This window comes from Taudactylus pleione, unplaced genomic scaffold (genome assembly GCF_031769625.1).
Source record: "Taudactylus pleione unplaced genomic scaffold, aTauple2 ptg000518l, whole genome shotgun sequence".
Taxonomy (NCBI): Eukaryota; Metazoa; Chordata; class Amphibia; order Anura; family Myobatrachidae; genus Taudactylus; species Taudactylus pleione.
Window position 1 is genome coordinate 2,690,694 of NW_028284920.1, and position 24,072 is coordinate 2,714,765.

The window sequence follows — 24,072 nt, forward strand, 5'->3', positions numbered from 1 at the left end:
TTTTAAACTTCCTGAAATTGATTGACATGTATATACAGGCTTTATACTAGCCTGTATACATGTATATTTATGTGCGATTATATTTAACATTTATATATAAATGTTAAATATAAAAGCACATAAATATACATGTATACAGGCTAGTATAATGCCTGTATACACATCAATCAGTTTCGGGAGGCTGGAGCCATACTTACCATTCCGTGGTCACCAGGAAGCCAGGACGTAGACTGTTCCCGAGCGCATGACTGAACATGCGCAGAGGAACAAACAGAAGGGATTGTTTTCGGAATCCCGATAACCAGGCCTTCAGTGACATCGCAGGGACAGCGTGTTACCGCAACCACTGTCCCTGCTGAAAATAATGCTGCATAGCTTACTTATTTTATCATAATTGATAAAATATCGTGACGATGTTGCCCGATAATATTCTAGGCAACATCGTCACTGTTGCGGAATAGACCCCTAAAGCTTAGTACATAGACCCCACCTCCAGGAGCGATCACTGTTCTGCAGGAGGATATGCAACCTTTTTATACCCGTGACTTCAAATACTATTAGGAAGCACTTTGCACCTTTCAATTGCAATCACAGTTCTAGATGCCTTTATTTTACTTTTCACATCAACACGTTCCTCATTGTTTGTCACAGCATAGTGACAGTCATTATTATTATTGCTGGTCACAGTGTTATTATTTACTTTTCAGCAATATTAATCAATATTTCAGACACCGGACCAGTGTTATGATAACTCACCCCTCTGGTGATGTGTTTTCCCATTATCCACATCAACACTGCGCTGATGCGATACCTCTTGTTAGTTCCCGCCATACTGTGCTTGCGCAAATCTGTCAATGGGGATTAGCAAGACCAGCAAAGTACAGGGCAGTTGGGGGTTGTAAGAGGAGTTTCCCAGCTGATTCCCGTCTCTGGCAGCTGCTAAGACTGAAGAAAGCCATCCGGAGATGGAGTGGAGCTATGTTTTTTACAGGCGACGTAAAGAGGAGCTTTTCATTACTTGATAAATTTATTGTACACATCGCCTCCATAGCGGGATATGGGAGCAGTATTTCAGCACAGAAACCGGTGCGGCTGGAAAAACGGAATGCCTCTTAATACATTTGGAGAAGTGGCAATACGCCATTATTAATGAAGGAAACACTGGAAAAAGGACTTATCTGCTCTTGATATATACATTTTTATGTATCTGATTTCAAAATTGATTGGCAGATATTAGCCATGTGTTTGCAGTGATGTAACGAGCAGGGCCTTTAGGCCAGGTACCCACTGGCACCCTGTTAGTGTTTTTAACACAAATTAAAATGCATTCTTTTAACTAGTGTTCTCACTAGTGTCTAGAGCTCAGTGTCGGCTTCAATAGAGAATAGTGATACTAGAAACAATGGTTTTAGTTTTGGCTCAGTATACTTTATAGACATTTATAATATTGACATGAGAATGTCGACAAGGTTGTAATGTCGGCATACTTGGCGTGATGACATTGATGTCAACAAAACGTTTCAGGTAAACCAGTGGTGACTTACCTTGTTTGCTGGGCCCAGTTGCTCCAGCGCTATCTCCTAGGTCCGGCGTTCAGCTGTCTGAATTCTGGCAGATCCTGCAACGGTTCACGCTGTGGGTATCACTAACCCCAAACCCTCCCCCTAGTGCCTAACCTAAATCTCCCTTCCTGCAGCCTAACTCTAAGCCTCCCCTTAGTGCCTAACCTTAAATCCCCCTTCCTGCAGCCTAACTCTAACCCTCCCCTTAGTGCCTAACCTAAATCTCCCTTCCTGCAGCCTAACTCTAACCCTCCCCCAGTGACTAACCTTAAATCCCCCTTCCTGCAGCCTAACTCTAACCCTCCCCTTAGTGCCTAACCTAAATCTCCTTTCCGGCAGCCTAACTCTAACCCTCCCCTTAGTGCCTAACCTAAATCCCCCTTCCTGCAGCCTAACTCTAACCCTCCCTTAGTGCCTAACCTAAATCTCCCCTCCTGCAGCCTAACTCTAACCCTCCCCTTAGTGCCTAACCTAAATCTCCTTTCCTGCAGCCTAACTCTAACCCCCCCTAGTGCCTAACCTAAATCTCCCTTCCTGCAGCCTAACTCTAACCCTCCCCTTAGCGCCTAACCTAAATCTCCCTTCCTGGAGCCTAACTCTAACCCCCCTAGTGCCTAACCTAAATCTCCCCTCCTGCAGCCTAACTCTAACCCTCCCCCTAGTGCCTAACCTAAATCTCCTTTCCTGCAGCCTAACTCTAACCCTCCCCTTAGTGCCTAACCTAAATCTCCTTTCCTGCAGCCTAACTCTAACCCTCCCCTTAGTGCCTAACCTAAATCCCCCTTCCTGCAGCCTAACTCTAACCCTCCCCTTAGTGCCTAACCTAAATCTCCCCTCCTGCAGCCTAACTCTAACCCTCCCCCTAATGCCTAACCTAAATCTCCTTTCCTGCAGCCTAACTCTAACCCCCCCTAGTGCCTAACCTAAATCTCCCTTCCTGCAGCCTAACTCTAACCCTCCCCTTAGTGCCTAACCTAAATCTCCCTTCCTGCTGCCTAACTCTAACCCCCCCTAGTGCCTAACCTAAATCTCCCCTCCTGCAGCCTAACTCTAACCCTCCCCCTAGTGCCTAACCTAAATCTCCTTTCCTGCAGCCTAACTCTAACCCTCCCCTTAGTGCCTAACCTAAATCTCCCTTCCTGCAGCCTAACTCTAACCCCCCCTAGTGCCTAACCTAAATCTCCCTTCCTGCAGCCTAACTCTAACCACGGGAAGGGGGGGGTTAGGTTTAGGCAATTAGAGGGGGGATTGGGGTTAGGTACTGGGGGGGGGTTAGGGTTAGGCACCCCAAAGGGAGGGTTAGGGTTGGGGGTAGAATTAGGTTAGACGATCGGGATTTCCACTGCTTCCGGGCTGCTGGTGTCGGGATTCCAACCGTCGAACATGCATCCAGCGGTAAATCATACTGACTCCGTACATATTATATGTATATCTCTTTGTTATGTGTTTACTTGGGTAATAGTTTGTCATACTAGTAGGTTTAGATTTGATGCTCTTCAATTTGCCCTAGAAAAAATTAGCTTTGTGGCATGAATAAAAAAATTTAAATTACTCCAAACAAAACTGAAGCAGATCGAAAATGTTAGAGACGCAATTATGCAGACACATGGCAATGAAAGGTTTAATGCCTGAAAGGAACTCTCCACCTGCTCGGTGAGGTTAGGTTACACCATGCACCGACTTTGCTGACTTGCTAGATGGAATCAATAGAGCAGAAGATTCTGAGCCCTGAAGTTATTACGCTTGTATCTAAATTAACAACGGAGTCACAATTGGGACAAAAAAAGCCCCAAACCACACCCCCAATCTGCCAACAGCATTCTTATTCTGCATACACACGGTACAATAAACTGTCAGATATTAATGATAACGACCCTATCGTTAACATTAAAATCTGACAGTTTCTGGCCCCTGGAAACGACCATACGATGGTCGATGCGCGGCCACATATAGTCGTTATCGACAAACTACCGTCGTCTGTGTAAGCAGTCAGATTGCCTGCTTACTAATGGTGGGTACACACTACACGATATGCTCCCTGAGCGATATCGTGTAGTGTGTCCCCGGCAGGCTGTGCTCAATGTCGTTCATGACATTGAGCACAGCCGCTGAACGATATCATTAACGATATCGTTCAGCGCCGGGCTCTCTCCCCCATTCCCTGACATGCAGCAACCTGACGAGATCGTCAGGTTGGCCTGCATGTCAGCCCGATGAACGATGATGACGAACGACCCGAGGGAACGCGCGTCGTCATCATCGTTCATCTTTTTGTGGTTAAAAATGGACGAAAAAGGTGACGACTGAACGATAACGATATCGTTATCGTTCAGTCGTCCACTTTATCGGCCAGTGTGTACGCACCATAAGGGGTTACTGCATGTGCATCCAACACATGCAGGACGATCGTCTGATCGTTGCCATCGTACCCTGTGTACACAGCATAACGCACCCACTTTCTAATAGATCTCACCTTAGCAAGTGCTTAAAGGACCATTAAACACAATTTATTTTTTTTATATATATATATGTGTACCCCAGGGGGTATAATATACTGTTCAGTGTTATCTAATGTTCACTGTAGGGCAGGCTAGGGGCTGCGCACATGTCGGAAAGGGGCATATCAGTGCATACCGAAGGCGCTCACCTGCCTGAAAAAGGAGTGTGGTCACTCAGAAAAGGAGGCGTGGTCTTGAGATGCATCCCCTTTACATCACTGTTGGGGGCGTGTCCAGCACCCACTGAGTCGTGGGGCTCACCCAAGCTCTCCCCGCAGTGTGACTAGATGCATATTTTTACTCGCCGGTGATTCTTTCACTGAAACTCTCCCCTGCAGGACACTGCGGCCCGCAGGTAGAGATGGCTGTTTCAGCGGGCTGCTGCCATAAGGCCAGGGTGCATTTTAGCGCTTTCAAATTGGGCAGGGTGTGGCGCGCCGCTAGAACAGCCTAACGGGAAACACTATTACCGACAGTCCACTGCACCTTTGTTAAAGAGCTAAGTATTACATTCCCACTCCACTACAGACAGCTGATACTCATCTTACATCTTTCAGTGTCCTGATGGGGTCTTCTACACATCATGAAACCTGCAGGCATTTGACATCATGTAAAATAACTGGCTTTGCCCCGGTGTACGAATTAACCAATCCACACTGTGCATTTTGGCACGGCAAGTCTGCAAAGCAGTCACTAAGACTATTCCTTTTTGATGCACAAACCTTTGAATATACCTACTGCAAACTAGCCTTTGCAACATATTAATAGCATAATAGTGGATTTAATGGGTCTTTAACTATCCCAGCATAGGTATGGCCAAAACTGGAGTAGCTGATTTAAATATATTATAATCTTAGGAAAGTATCTTTAGGGTAGCACATTTTTTATGGTGAAGAACCTCTGACTTTATGCTATCACTATTTTAAAAATCTAGTATTTTAAATGTTAAAGTTAATATCCGCTCTCTGCATTTGATATAAGAACCTGTGCTTTGATGTCTCGGAAGCTGCAACACAAGAACACCGCACAATACCTGGTTTTACGGAAGAATCTGCTGACTTACTGCAACTGGCAACATTTCTAGCATTTGGCCAAATGAAAGTAATCTTTGGAATTTATTACCTCTTTACTAAATTAGTTGTTCTTAATGCTCTGTTTGGCTCTTAGGTGAGATTCAAGGATAAAATGCAGTTGGCCAAAATATAGATATATTGTAACTTGGCCCTGCATAATAGCAACTGCGGCAGGCATACATCAGAACTAATTATAGAGCATATCTGTCTCAGCAGTGCCTGGACTTAAATGGCTGACATCATGGTAACCTCACCTCTGCCCACAATAGATAGAGTATTTGTTAGAAAATGCTTAAATACCTCAACTGTTTGTAGGAATATGAACAAGAAGTGTGTGCAAGTCTCCAGAAAATAGCACATGCTTCGTGAATTACAGCTATCCTTTACAATTCCATTACTTGCCCACCATATTTACCCACAAATATATCTAATTAATGTAGCTGGCTTTGCCACGAGCTTGATGGACCGCTCTCTCTAACATTTTTTTTACTTTTTTAAAGAGGTGGGGGGGGGGGGGGGGTTTGGTGGGTTTTTTTTACTTTATTTTGGCATGTTCCACGGAACACTTCAAGGGACTCCAAAGGAACTAGATGTAGGAATGACCAAACAGCATACTTCAGGAAGAAGATGGTTTCTCAAATCCAACAATCCTCCAAAAACAAGGAACCAAGCCACTATGACTTTACTAACCGGACTTGACACAGTCATATCTAAAAAGGATTTGCCATTACTGTACTTCTTAAGAAAAATGTATTAACCAAGGAAATTGGTATGTACCCGCTAATTCTAGTGACATTTTTCATTTAGAGACAGATGTTTAGGTTTATATGCAAGACCAGAGTGAATTGATGCCATTACGATTGCATACGCAGCTTGAGTACTCACTGCGTGCAACGAGGTTAGTAATTTCTAAGTAAGGTCAGGGCCGATGTAATTCTGCACGAGGGGACGATGATACTCGATATTACAGATGTTTATGTAAGATTGCAAGGTATTACGGATGTGAGATAGCGGTATTGGGAGGCAGTGGGCGTCTCTATGCTGGCAGTGTGACAGTATTCATTAGCATATTTTCTCAGCAGATCTGCGTGCGATTACTGAGCTACGATAGTGATCATTAATGTATCAGACCTTTGTGTTTGTTGACTATAGGGAATACAATGCAGTAGAAAAGCCTCTTAAGGGACAACACCCTAATGGCTTAGTAATCCATTTGGGCTTCATGCATACATGCCAAAAATACTGATATTTGCAGGACGGTCCCAGTTTTAAGTGTCTGAAAGGGTGAATGGCTTGCCAGAAAATAGGCACTATTTTGATAGAAATTATCTTGGTACGGTTTTGAGTTTTGCCTTAATCATTCCGAATTTCCAATTGGGAAGTGTTGGGAGGTTGGGCTTCATGGTGTCACGTCACTGGGGTTTTGTAGATTTAGTTCAGGACCCTTGGAGTTAGCTGTTAGTATGAGGGAGAGTAGTGGAAGCTTGATGCCTTGATTAATCTCTTACCAGGGGCGTCTTTAGAGAGGAGGGGGCCCGTGTGCAACCCCAGTCACGGGTCCCCTCCTCTCACTCCGGCAGCTGACTGACGCGGCTGGCCAGCCAACGCAGAATCAATAGGCTCTGGGCACTAGAGTGTGCCCAGAGTCTATTGCGCATGCGCACCTGGGAAATGGCGCATGCGCAAAACACCAGAAAATGAGCAGTGCTGGGAGACCCAACGCGGGACCTCGGAGAGGTAAGTTTTACATAATATGGGTGCAAGGTATGCACCCATTATAGATACGCCCCCTGGCTCCTACTGATCTAGACCGCTACTAGAATGGTATGTATGTGTGCTTGTGAACAAACACATATAATGCTAGTGTTCCCTCTAGAGCGCGGGTATGGCAGGGCACTGAGGGTGCAGGCAGGGAATCTCTGGGCGCGCCGAGGGGCAAGGCTGAATGGGAGAGGGCGTGTCCTTGTGACACGTCTCAAATTCATCCCACTTGGGGGCATACCCAACACTAGCGGAGGTGCTGGGATTCCCCCAAGCTCTCCCCTCATGGAGATCGCTCGCCACAACTTTTCCCACCCACGGGACACTACGGCCCATAAGTGGAGAAGGCACAGGGGAGGTAATTTTAGTGGGGCGCCACTAAAAGCACAGGGTGCATTTTGCCGCTTTAAAATTGAGCAGGCCGCAGCGCCTCACTATAACAGCTTAGCAGGAACACTAGTCAGTATTCTCCCGAATACTCCTGAAAAGCACAACATGTATAGTCTCTTGATGATACTATTGAGACAGGCAGTAGATGTGACCACAGCGAAGTGCCGGTAGTACTGTATACATGCCACCTTTCTGGCTGCCGTCTCCGGGAGGGGGCAGCCAGGACGGTGCTGAAGGGGGCGAGGAAGAGGCAATGGTGCAGGGGGAGCGGTCACGTAATAGTGGCCCCAACCTCTGTTATACAATACTGTGCAGCAAGTGTCTGGACTTTCGTCTGACTGGCCATAAACACAGCACGATGTGCAGATATATCTGCCATTGGATGTGCTGCACAGCCGAAGTGATATGTCTAAACATCGTCATTCTCAGACATGTCGTTTGTACACACTGGCCGATGCACACACTATGTATCGGATGTTCAATTGAACGGCCCTTATGTCGGCCAGTGAGTATCCAGCATTAGAAGCTGATTGGTTGGTACTTTACCTCTCTCCAAGCTTTGATAAATCTCCCCCTATCTAATAAATGGCTAGGTTCTACTAGCCGAAAAACAAAATACGTTGAAGTGGGTCTTTAAACGTTTGGCCAATGACGCATCATCAATTACAATTAAAAGAATAAAATATTTGCTTAAAGCATTGAAAAAATCTGATACGTAGTCAGAAACCAGTAAGAGTAACAGACTGTAGGTGGGTCAGGGAACACAGTCACAGCACATAACGCTAAACTGGTCACCAGCTTCCTTATAGGTGAAACAAAGCACAGAGGAACTGCTTAGCTAGCTCAGGAGCTTCACGGGAACAGACACATCTGTCAGGCTAATTTGCAATTACTATAGCCAATTACTGATGTGACATTCGTCTGCAGATGCATTGGTTTACAGTTCTTGGTGATATACAGTTTCTCATGGCACATTATCAGCTCTGCACCCGGCCTTATAATGCTAGCTACTTGACAGCAATTACACTTGTGTTGCTGTATTATAGTTACATGTAACAAGAGTCTACATCGCAACATTTAATATAATAGTTTAGGCTTGCATCTTAGTTGCAAATTCCATCCTTAGGAAAAATGTCAGTTTACCAAATAAATACAAGGACATCTACCACTTGGTGCTTTTACTAATATACATGAACTTGCACAATTAGAACATATTTAGATCTAAAATTATTTACATGACATTTATATAGCACTAACATATTACACAGCACTTTATATAGAATATTTAGGGGCATATGTACTTAAAAAAAAAATTGTGGAGGTGGCACTTTTTGCATTGTACAAATCCTGGAGAGCTGTGGCCAAGTTCCCCAAAAAGAAAAGGGAGAAGAAAGTATTCCTGTTGGAGACTGCACAGGAGGCGCTGATGGCTGAACAGAGGGCAAATGACCCGAGCCCCCGCCAGCCCCTTCCAACAAGCCCAGCCTGGGTAATTCATACCGGTTGCCCACTCTTGGCGCCCCTGTGCAGATTAGACTTTGGCACTGTGCATGCGCAGATCTCTGGGCAAATGGCGTCTGCACCATGATTCCAGTGATTTCTCTACTGTGCTTGGATTGTGGGAGAAAACCGGAGCACCGTAAGAAACTTGCACAAATGTCAGGAGAACACAAACTCCACACAGATAGAGCCCTAGTTAGAATCGTACTCATGACCTGAGTACTGACAAGCAGCTCACCTCCTTCCACAGACAGAAAGCATCAGGTCTGGAGTTGTGATATATTGTTCTATATTAATTAGTGATTAAAACTATTTGTCTCCTATAATGATCTAAATTTTTGGCATCTACATTGGCTTACATGCTCTCACCATCGCTTTATATATGTCTCACCAGGTACTGTGCTTGATGCATGCATCTATATCAAGATACAATGTGGACCTTAATTAACGGAATCGGTATGACCCCTGGCCGGCGGTTCAAATCCCGACAGCAGCAGCCCGACAAGGATGAAAATCCTGATCGTCCCTAGGTAAGTATTCACTAACCTAATTCTACCCCCTAACCCTCTCTTAGGGGTGCCTAACCCTACCCTCCCCCCCAGTGCCTAACCCTAATCCCCCCTCTAAGTGCCTAAACCTAACCCCCCCTTCCCCACCGCCTAAACCTAAGTCCCCCTCCGGGGTTGCCTAACCCTCCCTCCCCCTAGCCTAAACCAAACCTCCCAGGGGGGTGCCTAATCCTAAATCCCCCCCGGGAGCCCTAAACCTAACCCTCCCCCCCTTGGCTGTCCGCGCCCGGCATCACTTTGATCGGGACAGGCATCTAGATTTAGACGCCTGTCATTTAACCCTTGCCGGGATAAAGCGGGGACAGGAAGCCGGCTGTCGGGATTAGGTTCGCCGGCTTCACGACTGCATACCTAATTAATAGACGTCTATATAGGTAAAGAATTGGGGGTTTTATTCAGAGCCTGTTATGGTTTCCATTCTATGAAGAGTGTGCATTACTTAGTTGGATACTTGGTGCTGACCTTTGCCTTGATTGTGACCATTACTTACGTGCCAGTTGAACATGATTATAAGCCTGTATGCGGACTTTGTACTAATTTTCACTTTGGCTTCTTTTTTTTACTTTGAAATTGTCTGTTTCCAACTGTTCAGTCAACCTTAACCCATACAATAAACATCTATAGAGTAGGCCTGCCATCACTTTTTTCTACAGTACACTATATGGAATTCTCAGTACTTATTCTTATCCTGTATGCTTTAAGAATTCATTATTCAAGGTTGGCCAGTAGGAGCAAATGAGTAACAATGTGTTTGTCTGTCTATACCCCACAATGATTGATCAATTCCTTTAACTCTTTTAATGCCAGTGGCATAAGAGATATCTCTGCAGTGATGCTTCCAGTTAGCCAACTAAACCAAGGACATATGTATTACGTCATTGCTGCCTGCAGCTGCCAGGCCGGCATTCGTCAGCTCATACATAGCACTTGATTCCTCATGCACGGAAAGTTTCAGAAGATATATATGGGTTTGTGGAAAAATGTCAGTCCCTTTTGGGACTGACATTTTTCTGTTTTCATTTAGTGAATTTAGTTGAATGCTCTGTATGCAAGTACAGCTGTGTCCGGGCTCTGAGACACGTTGTTTGTGCTACACCTATATGTATAAAGTAAGTCTACAAATCCACAAAACAAATAACACTAATTTGTTTCACATATTGAAAATAAATTTGTGGCAAAATAAGTGTTTTTTTTATAGTAAGATAAAATGGGAAAATCAGTGAGATAACTCTGCACGTACATGCCAAGAATGGGTTTGCATACTGTACGCCTGTTTCTAGATTCCAGTGTATCGTTCACTTGTGTCCCCTTATGTCTCGAAGGCAGGATTGGGGCGGTCAGCGGCAGGTAAGCACAGGCCAAGTACAGTAAGAACACATCAACATAAATGTGACATATATTCATGGATGCATTGGGTTAACTGGAGGGCTGGTGCAAAGATAAGCGATGATGACCATCAGCAGCACTAGCTCAACATTTGTGATTCACTGTAGCAACCTTTTTAGCGGATATATAAATCATTAGTGTTGCGGCTATATTATATTAAGACGCGTCTGTCTATTTGCATTACAAAACTGACATTTTTATTTTATCCTGGCAGTCAGAATACAGACAGCGGCATCCTGACAGTCAGAATCCCGACCTAATTCGGTAAGTGTCGTAACCCACCTTTCCTGCAGCCTAACTCTAACCCTCCCCCCCCCCACAGCCTAACCTTAACACTAGACGATATTATGAACGATTACAATATCGTTAACAATATCGGCCAGTTTGTATGCCGTCAACGACCAGCGATGAGCGCTCCCGCTGGTCATTGACGAGATCTTTAATCGCCCGTACTTGCAGGGCAACCTGACGATATTGTCAGGTTCTGCAAGCATGGGGATGAGGGAGGGTGCCAGCAGTGAACGATATTGTGCAGTGTGTAGGCTCAATGTCGGGGGGAACACTAGACGATATCACTCATGAAGCATATCGTCTAGTGTGTATGATCCTTTACTATCAGCATGCCAGTGGTCAGGATTCTGGTGCCGGGATTCCAACTGATGGCAAGTTTCTGGCGCCGGTATTCTGAGCGCCGGCTTTCAGACCACGGGGATAATAACTACATCCCGTTTACTGCAGTAAAGATGATTCTAATTTGATTATTAAAGTGGTAAACAAAAGATGTGAAGCTGTTTGTATTTAATTCTAATTTATATTGAAATGCGAGTTTTGGATTTATTAATAACTTCTCTCTCTCTCATGTATATGACACTTCTACATTCGTATACTGTTTATAGGCAACATGCTCTCACGTGGCACCTCTATGCTCTCGTTAGGTGTGAGTGTACTTTCGCAACTAACGACTGGGACAAATACTATTGTTTTTAACTGGACGCATTGTGAGATCCGTCCGACAACATACACACTTACCGTATACACTTTTAATCATACATCTTTTCTTGTTTTCATTTGGAGGGCAAATGTTTTTAACGATAAATGAATCCCTCAGAGAAGAGTTTTAGATTTACCCCTCAGAGAAGGGGATAATAACTACAAAATGCAACGTGTATTCAAAACTGTTGGGTTGATTTCATATTTAATACTGATGAGCTCTAACAAGACTGAAACAGCTGGTCTGCTACTTGGATTTATGGTTCTGAATCTTTTTGCTGTTCCAATGCTAGTAAGCCCATACAGTAGGTGCAATTCTGGTTACATGGCTGGCCAAAAGCTCAATCAAGGAACAATTTGTCATTCTATACCCTGTACTTCTAGAGTGAAGATTAATCAGTCAACCATTAGTATTGTGATATAATGATGGCTGGTATGAACTGTAGTAGCTATTTAGGATGCAATTACCTTCTGTTAAAAAAAAACTTTTATAAGTTATAAAAAGTAGAGTCGTCTCTGTATTGCTCATACATGAGGAATATACATACTGTAGGTGTAATATATAGTTTTATTTTTGTTGTATAACAGCTGGTTATGTACTAGCAATGACTCCCTACTACAGCAAGACCCTGGAAATATGAAAAACTAATCATTAAGTTAGTTGTTTAAATTATATATACCAATTGTAAGGTGTCTTACCTTAGATGGGCTCCGGGGTGAGGATGATCTTCTGTCACCCTAGAACAATAGAGGATATATGCTATTAATATATAATTAAGTGTAAACTAGGAACTTCATTAGAAAAACATAGATAGGAAGTTATGTTCTCAAGAACGAGGCAGTAAATTAAAAAAAGAACACTGGTGAAAACAAATCTCCAGCTCTCTCACAGAGCTAACCTTTTTATTTATATACAGTAACAAAAACCATACAGTATGTAGTGTGTACCACTATCCTAGTAGAGCATGCAGTCTAACTTCTCTACCAAAGGGATATTAACCTTCCAGTATGTTTTTGGCCTCTGGAGAGAAAACCTACAGAAAACTCCACACATTCTGCATAGGCTCTGTGATACATCATTGCTAACCACTGAGCCATTGTGTCACCCATTATACAGGTGATTCAGACAGCAGTACAAAAGACATGTACTGTAAATAATAAAATCACACTTGTATATTCAGAGTAGCAGTTCCCACTTGGTGACAATGTCCCCTTTTGGGTGGATGCGTTATCCCAATTTGCACCAGGACAATGCTGAGAGGTATGCAATAATCCTGATTCCTCATAAAGGTACGAGGCTCATCAGAAAATGGCAGTGGTCTCTATCAGATGTGGGCACATTTGCCTAAATCTGGGCTGGGTTTGTGCAGGCAGATCAGGAGCAGGGATTGGTGGATATGGATGGGGGATATTTTACCCCTATGTACTTATCCCCAGGTGGGAAGTATGCAACTCTAGCAGCATTTATGAAAATTAAACCCTCTTCTAATTAACTTTTATTAGTTCCAAACTATTCAGAAGAGATTGATACCTTATATGCCAAGTAAAAGTGGGTTCATCAACTGTTCAGTTCAAGCAGAAAGAAAACTTTTGTGAGCAGATGTGATTTCCATATTGACTGTTACTGCGCTCATACCAGTGTTTCTGAGTACCCAGATCTCTCCCACCCAGCTGTGTCTCCATCTAAACACAAACCGCGACCACAATCACAACTGCAGCTGCCACTACAGAGAGCTCTGATTGGCAGTCTCAGAAGAGAAGGCAACCTGTCTGCAACCTGCTCTCTTCCAGGACCGATTTTACATATACCCTGGTTATGCAGCCGAGTAGGGTGCCACCTAGAGGAGGGCGCCCTGACCCATCTGCGACCAGTGACATGCAAAGCGGGCTCCGGGCAAACTGTGTCACTGTGACACAGCTGCCTACGCAAGCGCGCCGCATCGCTCAGGAGGACAGCCTGGAGCCAGCAGGTATGTCTGAGTGGTGGGCTGTAATGGAGCGGGCTGTGATGAGGGGGAGTGAGAAGGGGCTATGATGAGAGGCTTTGATGGAGGAGATATGGGGCTGTGAAGAGGGATATGAATGGCTATGATGAGGGGAGTGATGGGGCTGTGGTGAGGGGTGCTGTGAGGGGCTGTGATGAGGGGTGCTGTGATGAGGGGATATGAATGGCTGTGATGAGGGGAGTGAGAGGGGCTGTAATGTGAGGGGCTGTGATGAGGAGATATGACTGGCTGTGATGAGGGGAGTGAGAGGGGCTGTAATGAGGGGTGCTGTTGAGGGGTGCCGGGCTGTGAGGGGCTCCACGGGGGAGGGGGGGAATGTGAGCTGAGATGAAGGTCCACCAAGGGGCGCCAAAATCAATATTCAATTACCAAAAAAAAATTGTCTTGGGCCGGCCCCTTGTAAAGTGAACTGGACTTATTGAACGATTTGCATGGAATCATGTCATCATGGCCACACTGCACAGTGTTGTGAATGACAGCACTACACTACAACTCACCATGCTGATGCAAGTTGCACTGTAATGCCCTCTGCACTTGCCCTGCTTCCAGGATCTCCTGGAGGGGAGGTATATAAAAAGGTCACGTATAATTTAGACTCCTATGTAAATATTACACATATTCCCTTCATTCTGTTGCCCACAAAACATGCTGCCTGAGACAGCTGCCACATACAAGCTCATAAGTGCAGCTCTGCGTCCTGTAGACTATTCTGAAAACGCAGAGTATACCGATATTGATCCATACTGTACCAGTCCTTCTGCAGTAGCAGACATTGCCAATAAACTCTACAAATCCTTCACTCTATTGTATTGCTGTTCTGGCATTGCTGACCATTATTTAATCCAAGTAAATGTACAGTAATTAAATGCTTTTGTACAGTTCAGGCAAGATTTAGCAACGTGGGCATGCAGCAACAGATATGCAAATCAACTCAGAAGAAATAAATCAGCCAAAGTACCTTCTCATCGACATACTCTAATGTACCTAAATAAAATGGCACAGAAGTCAACAGAGCAGTGTGTCCCAAATTAAACCCACAAATTGTGCCCTGAAAACAGCTAACAGACGTAATAAATTCCACCAGTCATATTCCTAGATATGAAGAACGTACTGCAGCTCACATTTCAAAAGGCCAAAAATGTACGTTTCCTTTATTGGGTCACCGTAGCTGGCCGATGTTCCCGATGGACAACACAGCTCGGATAAGTAATGTACAGGAGGCGTGATGCATTACCATATCTGCAAGGGTCGTAAATTGCAAAACTGTCTGAGTACAGCTTTGCAATTGCGATCCTTGCTGAATCAGGCCCTCAGTCTCCCAAAAGATAAATGGGCTTCTCAACCTGTTCAGCTAATTTGAATGGTAGGTGTCTAGTGGCGGCACATGCAGTTTTGGACCTCAAACATGGGAGGTACCTGGGCAGGTGTTCACTCAAGATGTTATGGCTCCTTGCTCAACCACTGGATAATAGTGGTGGCACACTGGTGCTAATACTGGTAATACACTTCAGGTTAAAGTGCAGGTAACCATTCACCTACAATAGGTCACCTTTTTTATACACTTTTATCACAACCATTGATGCAACTTTTATATATGGTGTTTATTGGGTTTTATCCTCTTTCTGCAGACCCTATTCCGGATCGTCTACATATATGAAGATCTGCCAATTGTAACATATTAGCTACATATGGCACAGCAAATAGTGCATTTTTCCATATTTGAAATATTTTATATAATCTTGGCCAGATTGGACAATATTATAAATAGGCTCAGTAAATAGACACTTATACCTTACACAGCATACAGAGTAAGGTCTGATAATTGCATAAAATGTGCAGAAATACAGACGCGGTTTGGAGACCAATATCGCCAGGGGCGTAGGAATTTAAATTTTCATGGGTGGAGGGGGGGGGCGGCAAAAGGGCGAGGACTTTTATAGGGTCTGGAGCCCCTTTTTCTGGCATTTGGTATCTCGCTTTACGACAGTTGTAACAGTGACTGTAGACATACAAAGCATACTTGCCGACAATCTGGCTGCTCCTTCCGGGAGGGAGCAGCCCGATCGGCAGAACAGGGGGCGTGGCCGGCAAAAGGGGGCGGTCTAAACGAGCCGAGGTCGGTTTGCGGGCGTGACAGGGGCGGGGCCACACGATCATGTCATTTTAGCCCCGCCCCCGCTACACAATGCAGGAAAAAAAGGCATTGCGGGGGATCGGCGGCAGGCAGGAGGCTTGCCTGCCTTTCCGGGGGGGCGGGAGCTGCACCCGTTTATCGGGAGGCTCCCGCCCGAATCGGGAGGGTAGGCAACCCTGATACAAAGACTCCCAAATGCTATGTTAATTTTCATCAGTGCTTCTGAGGTTGGCCAACTCCGGTTTCATTGTTTATTTTACTATAAAAATTTATTTCTACATTGCTAAATAAATATTAATAACTACCAATTAGTACAATAGCTGTTAGAAAGATAAATTAAATTGTTCATCTTTAAAATGTACATTTTTCATAGTCAATAACCCATACTTACCGACTTTTTTACAAATCCTCTCCGGGAGCAGCCAGGACAGGAGATGCTGCTCGTAAGGTGCCCACACACATAGCGATGTGCTCACGATGAGCGAATGTGTACGATTTCCCTTGAAACTCTCCCCGGCAGCTCTGCACACGATTTGTTGTCCAATCTTCATACGATCTCTCCTGCATCCAGACTTTCACAGTGCATCGTGTCCGAGATTGTCAGATCTGCCCTACTGCACAGCAGATCTGATGATACGATGTGCGACCAGCGGGGACGCGCATCACATCGTCATCGTGAGTGGGGACTCACGATTTGGCCATATTTTACATGATCTGTGGTTCCAATGCGTCGAAATCGGCCAGATCTTGTAAAATATCGCTATGTGTGTGGGCACCTTTAGCTTTAGGGGGTGGGAACAGACTGTAGCAGACTTTCCAACTCTCCCTGATTGTCAGGGAGATTCCCTGAAATAGTAGCAATCTCCCTGATTTAATTTTACCCCTTTATGTAGCAATTATATAAGAAAAACAAACAGTATTTCCCTGCATTGGATATAAGGCACAATGATCCCTATGGCTACATGCGTTTTCTGAAATGTATCAGTGTGTTTTCACTGTAGATCTTACTAACAGCTTTGGGGCTCATTTACATTTGGATGGAAGTAAATTTTATGGCATGCCCCTTAGATGTAGCAGTACCTGCCCACTTTACTGCCACGCTCATAGGTGAAATGCTTTTTCAAAAGTAGGCAAGTATGGACTGCAGCTGTCATTAGGCCCCGCCCCCTTTACAGGCAAGTCCGCAATTTGCGGGTCCGCAACGAGGGGGCGGGCTAAATGAAGTGACTGTCAAATTTCCTGTAAAATCTCCCTATTCTGATTACTTGGGCGGAATGCGAGAGAACTGCCTACTCTTTCAAGGGTGCGGGGGGCTACCCCAAAAAAATCGGGAGCCTCCAGCAACTTTCGAGAGAGTAGGCAAGTATGCATTAATCTAGTTTTTATTCAGTTTTCGTTGACAGTCTAATCTGATTTGATAGGGAGTATTTAAATCTACAGTCACTACCTCACAGGTTATGGTATGTGCTGTAATATCTGGTATGGCAAGAAGAAAATGTATGCAGAACATGAAAACAGCTTAATTTTTGGTAACAGAAACGACAGTTGGTGAGTTCAAATAAAGCCAATTTCACTTAATCCCCAGTTTTATTTTATTCATCCCCATTCACTTTTGTGTAGAAGTTCATGTGGGGGGACACACAGTCTTTGCCCACACAACAGAAATCATGGGGGAGCAACTGCCTCTCCGGTTCCTACTCTTCTGAATACCGCAGACAGTAATTTTCAGATGACACGGAACTGGTGTCTTGTTTTATGGAGTTTACTTTATATAATTACAAATACGGCAAGCACAGTGTTCTGGAGTTCATCTCTCACTGTTCATACTGATCGGCTTCCATATATGGATGGAGCGTGGCTTAAAAACAGCAATAAATATTCACTGTAAATGAAATGTGTGTGCTGAAAGCTAATTTTATATTAGCATTTTTAGTCTGACGCTTCTGGTAGGACTGAGAACGTTCTTTGTCAGCTTTCACACAAGTAGGACACAGGCAACATGTACAGGAACCTGTGATTTACTTGTCACAGTTTCTAAGGCAATTTCTTCCACCTTTCTCTCTCCCGCACTTGTTTTGTTCTGCACGTAAGCAGCATATATATTCACAGCAGACACAAAATAAACTGAGGTCTTTAAGAACTCCCAAGGATATTAAAGATTAAAAAATAAAATCTATCAGTGTACTTCTAATTTTCGCAACCATTTTAAATGTGTAGTATATAGGGATGGGTTACAATTTCCTTACACTACTATGAGTAGCAAAACATCACACAATTTTCCTGCTTTAAAGGATTGTCCACAAAGATAATTAAAAGGTGGGATAAGACGGAAAAAACCCAAAACCCCCGCCGGGCATAATGGTTAGCAACTCACTGAATGATGGGTCCAAAACACTAGTAGAAACATTTCTGATAAACAATAAAAAAAAATACTCCTCCATCTGATTACAGGTATAAAGTAACTAGAGCATAAAGCATGCCGACTAGAATATAAAACAAAGTCCAATACGATGACCAATATACACTGTATGGTTCTATTCAATAAGCAGAATAACAGCCACAGGTATTTCAATCCCATTCCCTAGTGAGCAGTATACAATGCAGATCCACATCTCTGCTGACCAGTATATAGTCCAGATCCACATCTAGTGACCAGTATACAGTTCAGAGACAAATCTCTGGTCACCAGTATACAGTCCAGAGCCACATCTCTGCTCACCAGTATACAGTCAGGAGCCACATCTCTACTCACCAGTATACAGTCCAGAGCCACATCTCTGCTCACCGGTATACAGTCCAGAGTCACATCTCTGCTCACCAGTATACAGTCCAGAGCGACATCTAATGATCAGTATACACAGTGCAGATCCACATCTCTACTGACCAGTATACAGTCCTTATTCACATCATAGCCGTAATTAGACTTTTTGGTGCCCTGTGCCAGAATGAGCACCCCCCCCCCCCCCATTTTTTCATATAGGGACATAACGCACCCAAAAAAAGAGGAATGGCCTCATGGGGAAGGGCCAGGCAAGAGATAGAGGAGGCCAGGAGATACTGCGGATGAAATAAGAGGAAGCTACAAGTGAGAATTATAATAAACAGAAACTTGACAGGCCTGAACAGTGCCCCTTGTCCTGCGGTGCTCTGTCACATGATCGCGTCCTCACCCCCTTTCACAATGCAATTATTTTTGGCATTGTGAAGCAGGGGGCGGGGCCACTTCCACCCCCCCCCCCCGCTGCGGGGATTTCTAGTTTATTCTGGGGGGAGGGTTGGTGGATGCCGGGAGGCTTGCCTGTCTTTCCGTGGGGCCGGGAGTGGCACCCGATATTCGGGAGGCTCCCGGCCAAATGGGAGGGTAGGCAAGCCTGATCTAGTGACCAGTATGCAGTCCAGATCCACATCTCTGCTCACCAGTATACAGTCCAGAGTCAGATATAGTGACCAGTATACACAGTGCAAATCCACATCTCTGCTGACCAGTATACAGTCCAGATCCACATCTATTGACCAGTATACAGTCCAGATCCACATCTAGTGACCAGTATACCATACCTCCCAACATTTCAATGTTGGAAGGAGGGACAGGTCGCGCGTCTGACCGAAAAGGGGGCATGGCCTAAGTAAAAGGGGTGGAGTTTATTGAAAATTGGACGAAGCCTCGCGGCTTCCCCTGTTTTCGTCACTTTGGGGGTGTGCCCAACACTCTCCAAGATGCTGGGCAGCCCCTAGGCAGTCCGTTCACATGAGAACGCACGGCATCTGTTCTCCTGCTGCACTACGCAGAGCAGCAGTTTGTGCTCTCCCCAACTTCCCCCCCGCCGCGGGACACTGCGGCCCGCGGGCGGGACAGCGGGAAAGTCTCAGAAAAACGGGACTGTCCCGCTGAATGCAGGACAGTTGGGAGGTATGGTATACAGTGCAGATCCACATTTTTAGCGACCAGTATACAGTACAGATCCACATATTGTGAGCAGTATACAATGCAGATCACATTAAGTGATCAGTATGAAGATCCACATCTAGTGACCAGCATAGAGTGCAGAGCCACATCTAGTGACCAGTATAGAGGGCAGAGCCGCATCTAGTGACCAGTATAGAGGGCAGAGCCACATCTAGTAGCCAGTATAGAGGGCAGAGCCACATCTAGTTACCAGTGTAGAGGCAGAGCACATCTAGTGACTGGTATACAATGCAGATCCACATCTTTAGTGACCAGTATACAGACCAGATCCACATATCGTGAGCAGTATACAATGCAGATCCACATCTAGTGACCAGTATAGAGTGCAGATCCACATCTAGCAACAAGCATACAGTGCAGATCCACATCTAGTGACCAGTAAACAGTGCAGATCCACATCTAGCGACCAGTCTACAATGCATACCCACCGCTTGGGGTAGATGTATGAAGCAGTGAAAAGAGTGGAGAAGTGTGCCAATGGAGACGTTACCCATGGGTAACCAAACAGCTTCTACCTATCATTTTATAGAATGTACTTGATATATGCAACCTCAAAGCTGATTGGTTGCAATGGGCAACTTCTCCACTGGCACACTTACACTCTTTCATACATCTACCCCATCTAACCAGTATAAAATGCAGATCCACATCTAGCAACCAGTATAAAATGCAGATCCACATCTAGCAACCAGTATAAAATGCAGATCCACATCTAGCAACCAGTATAAAATGCAGATCCACATCTAGCAACCAGTATAAAATGCAGATCCACATCTAGCAACCAGTATAAAATGCAGATCCACATCTAGCGACCAGTATACAGTCCACATCCACATTTAGTGACGGTATACAATGCAGACCCCAGCGGAAACATTATCATTCATTCATTACATTCCCACTATCAGATCCTAGAGTGTCCTCTGGCAGTTTCTACTACTCCTTAGTTGTGCCGATTGTCTTCCTCATGAATCAAAAATCCATTCATAAAATGATATGTTGGACAAGCAGCGAGCACATAAGCAAAGTTTAATTTAGAAAAGTAAGAAACTTGCTAAAGATTTTTGTTTAGCCAAAAATTAAGTGGCGTTTAAATATTGTGACACAAATCGGTTCAAGGTCTTTTAAGTAACCCTTGATAAATATATATTATGATATGTCATTTCACAGCTATAAAAACTGATCTCCTGCCTCTTGAAGATACCTAATGTTGGAGAGTCACCATGGAAACCCCTCTACAACTACATATTTTGCCATGGCAACCAGGCCTCCCTGGAATATTAATGAATGCCTATGGCAACAGGAAGTTAGTTCAGGGATATCAAGGGACCTCGTATCTCATGTATCATTTATGAAACATTGCTATAAATGCAGTTAAAACACATTCACATTTTTTTATTCTAGTTTTAAAAACAATACAATTTATGTAGCCAAGTGCAAATGACAAAAAAGGCATATAACATAGAACCAATGATATCTTTGTATGTTGTAATGAATACGCAGTTCATTACAATTTAACATCGGTACAACTACAAAGGTATCCAATATTGCAACTAGCAGAACCATATTAAGATATGTAATATGTATTGCAAACTATAGTCCTTTTGCTAGATTTTGTATTATTAATGCTGAATTCACTTCATTGTAATACACTGAATTAAAGACCGACAAAACATGTTGTAAAAAAACAATTTGTACATCCGGCCAAGCTCAGAATCTCACTATTCAATGGTAGTAATAATATGACACCAGTTTATAAAAAGACCATTCAAAATCGGCTTTTATAGCCACAAATTTTTTTTAAGAGAGCATGTGGTATATTTACTAAAAGTCGATTTTTGGTCGATTTTGTGTTTCACGGTCTAAATCACACATTTAATAACAGAACATTTTTCAAATTTTTTTTTACACGTCAAAATTAATCTCTAAGTAAATGTGTGATTTAGGCTATGAAACACAAAATCGACTCAAAATCAACTTTCAGTAAATGTACCTAAATGACACATTTACTAACAGATGATTTTTTTACATTGTTTAAAACAATTATGTCAAAAATCATCTGTTAGTAAATGTATGATTTAGACCCTGAAATACAAAATCGACCTAAAATTTACATTTACTAAATATACCCCCAGGGCCCAAAAGTAATAACCTCTGATTTGGCGAAAGTGCCGATTTGTTTTGTCGATTTTGCCGCTGGATTTAAAGCTGCAATTATTATTTTTCTTTTAAGACAATTTTTTTTTTAATTTAAAGGGTTCTTTAAATCCAGCAATAATAATTAAAAAAAAAAACACCAGAAAGAAATAAATCAGAATTTACGACAAATATATTATATTCCCCCCAGGTATTAGTTCATAGAATAATTTCCACAGCCTACACTGAATAATGGATGACGTGACACTGGTGAAAAATGTTGATGCTACTGATGATATAACACCAGTATTCGTCTTTTAGTGATTAAGTGCAGCATAATCTTCACACATTCACAGCCTGAAACTTTAGAAAGTGTCCACAAGACAGCAAGTATTAGTGTAACAGTCATTTATTTTTCATTAAACCTTTCCCCCCAAAATACAATTTTGGTATACCTCTCAATTAGGAGAGTATCTAGACTAAAATGCATCACCGCTGGGACCAGCAAGCTCAGCTCCCTTTGCATACTTAGGACGCACAGGGCGGCTCTCTAGCAGATCTGCAAGCTTAAGGGTCCCATTTCACGCACTTTGCAAGCCAAATACAAGGTGCAACGGGGCAGTGACGATGCCTAGTGCCCTGGTTGGCAGCAGTGCTCGTACACCCCTAGCTAGGGCCCTGTTGTCTGGACCCAAAAGTAACTGTTAATTAATTCCAGACCTCCCAACCATCCTCATTGTTGGTGCACTGTCTCAGAGGGCTGGGATGTTTTTCTCTCACTTGCTTCTCTGAAGTACAGAGAGAGGACTGAGGGGCAGCATAGCAGCTCAGAAAGCAGAAACCCACGCTCCTGTACTGCAAAGTCACACCCCCTTTCCAGACATGTGCCTTCAGCGCTTGCAGACCATCCCTCTCCCTACTACCAGAATGTTGGGAGGTATGTTAATAGCATTAATAGCATGCTGGCATATTAATTTTAATTGCTGTATACATAAACTAATTGTATCCTCTTTATTTTCCAAATCATATGCAGTAACTGCCTGGATAAATTTTGTTATAGAGCCATATTCAATTTATAGTTTTTACCGGCAGCAGTAGCAATGGAATGTTATGACTAGAGTGTCACCATTACTCCCAAAAGATCTATTTTGGGATTGGAATATTTAAGACCACTCTCTATGTCTTCTCAGACAGTGTCCTGATCCGCCGAGGTTGGTGGGGGTACTGATTACTTGGGCCGAGGCTTGGAGGAGAGAGCCTGGTCAGCTGCTGAGAGGAACATTATCCGCCTTTGCTGCGCTGCTGAGGGAGACAAATGTCCCCCCTTTTTTTGGAGGGGGTTTGGCCACACCGCCCAGATTTGGCCACGCTCCCCAGTACCCAGTAATGTTCCACCACTACATTTTCAGCCCTCCTGTGGTCGCAGATATCAGGTTTGTTGCTGGGTATCTGTGTACTCACTTCCATTAACTTGACCGTGGTAAATCCAATCAAAATATATTTAAAACAGCTCTATTGAAATAAAAAAAAAAAAGTGATATTATATAAAAGCCACCAAAAAGGGACTATGCATTGCATCATTATCAACAGACCTGCATTGTTCTGATTGGTCATTAGATGTGGCGCTCCATGTCTGCTGGTTAGCAGGTGATGGGAAACTACCATGTATACTGGCAAGAAGTAATTGCTTTGAATTCAACATTCTTCAATTTGTAGAATTTCACTGGCTTTGTAAGACAACGGCACAACCTGGGAAGCTACGAGCTCAAAGAAAGCAAAGAGTGACAGGAAGATTGGAGCCCAAAAAGGTTTGGAGGTATTAAGCATGAAAATGATACCATGTGTGGGATGGTTTTTAAGAAACTACACTTGGCTATTTTTAAAATGAATTTCAATTGCACATCTGCTTCATCTAAATAATTAACAGGGCCCAGGGATGTCAATCACTCCTGTGTTTAGCTTTCCCTGTATATATCTACTTCAGGCTATGATTCTAAGTACTCTCAGCATCCCACAGTGAAAAGTAATTATCAGCAGGTGGAAACTAAGAGCGGTAGTAAAAACGTCACCTTTAATTTTCCTAAAAGGTACAATTTTATGCTC

The 24,072-nt window shown here is 43.7% G+C and overlaps 1 protein-coding gene across 7 annotated transcripts in view; it reads right to left on the minus strand.

The window, feature by feature from the left end:
* ANK3 (ankyrin 3) overlaps positions 1-24,072 on the minus strand; it is a 716,972-nt gene that overhangs the window by 560,488 nt on the left and 132,412 nt on the right. For all 7 annotated transcript variants that reach the window (XM_088450469.1, XM_088450461.1, XM_088450460.1 and 4 more), the window contains exon 2: positions 12,429-12,467. In XM_088450469.1, coding sequence (XP_088306595.1) covers positions 12,429-12,467 — 39 coding nt within the window. The remainder of the gene's footprint in view (positions 1-12,428; positions 12,468-24,072) is intronic.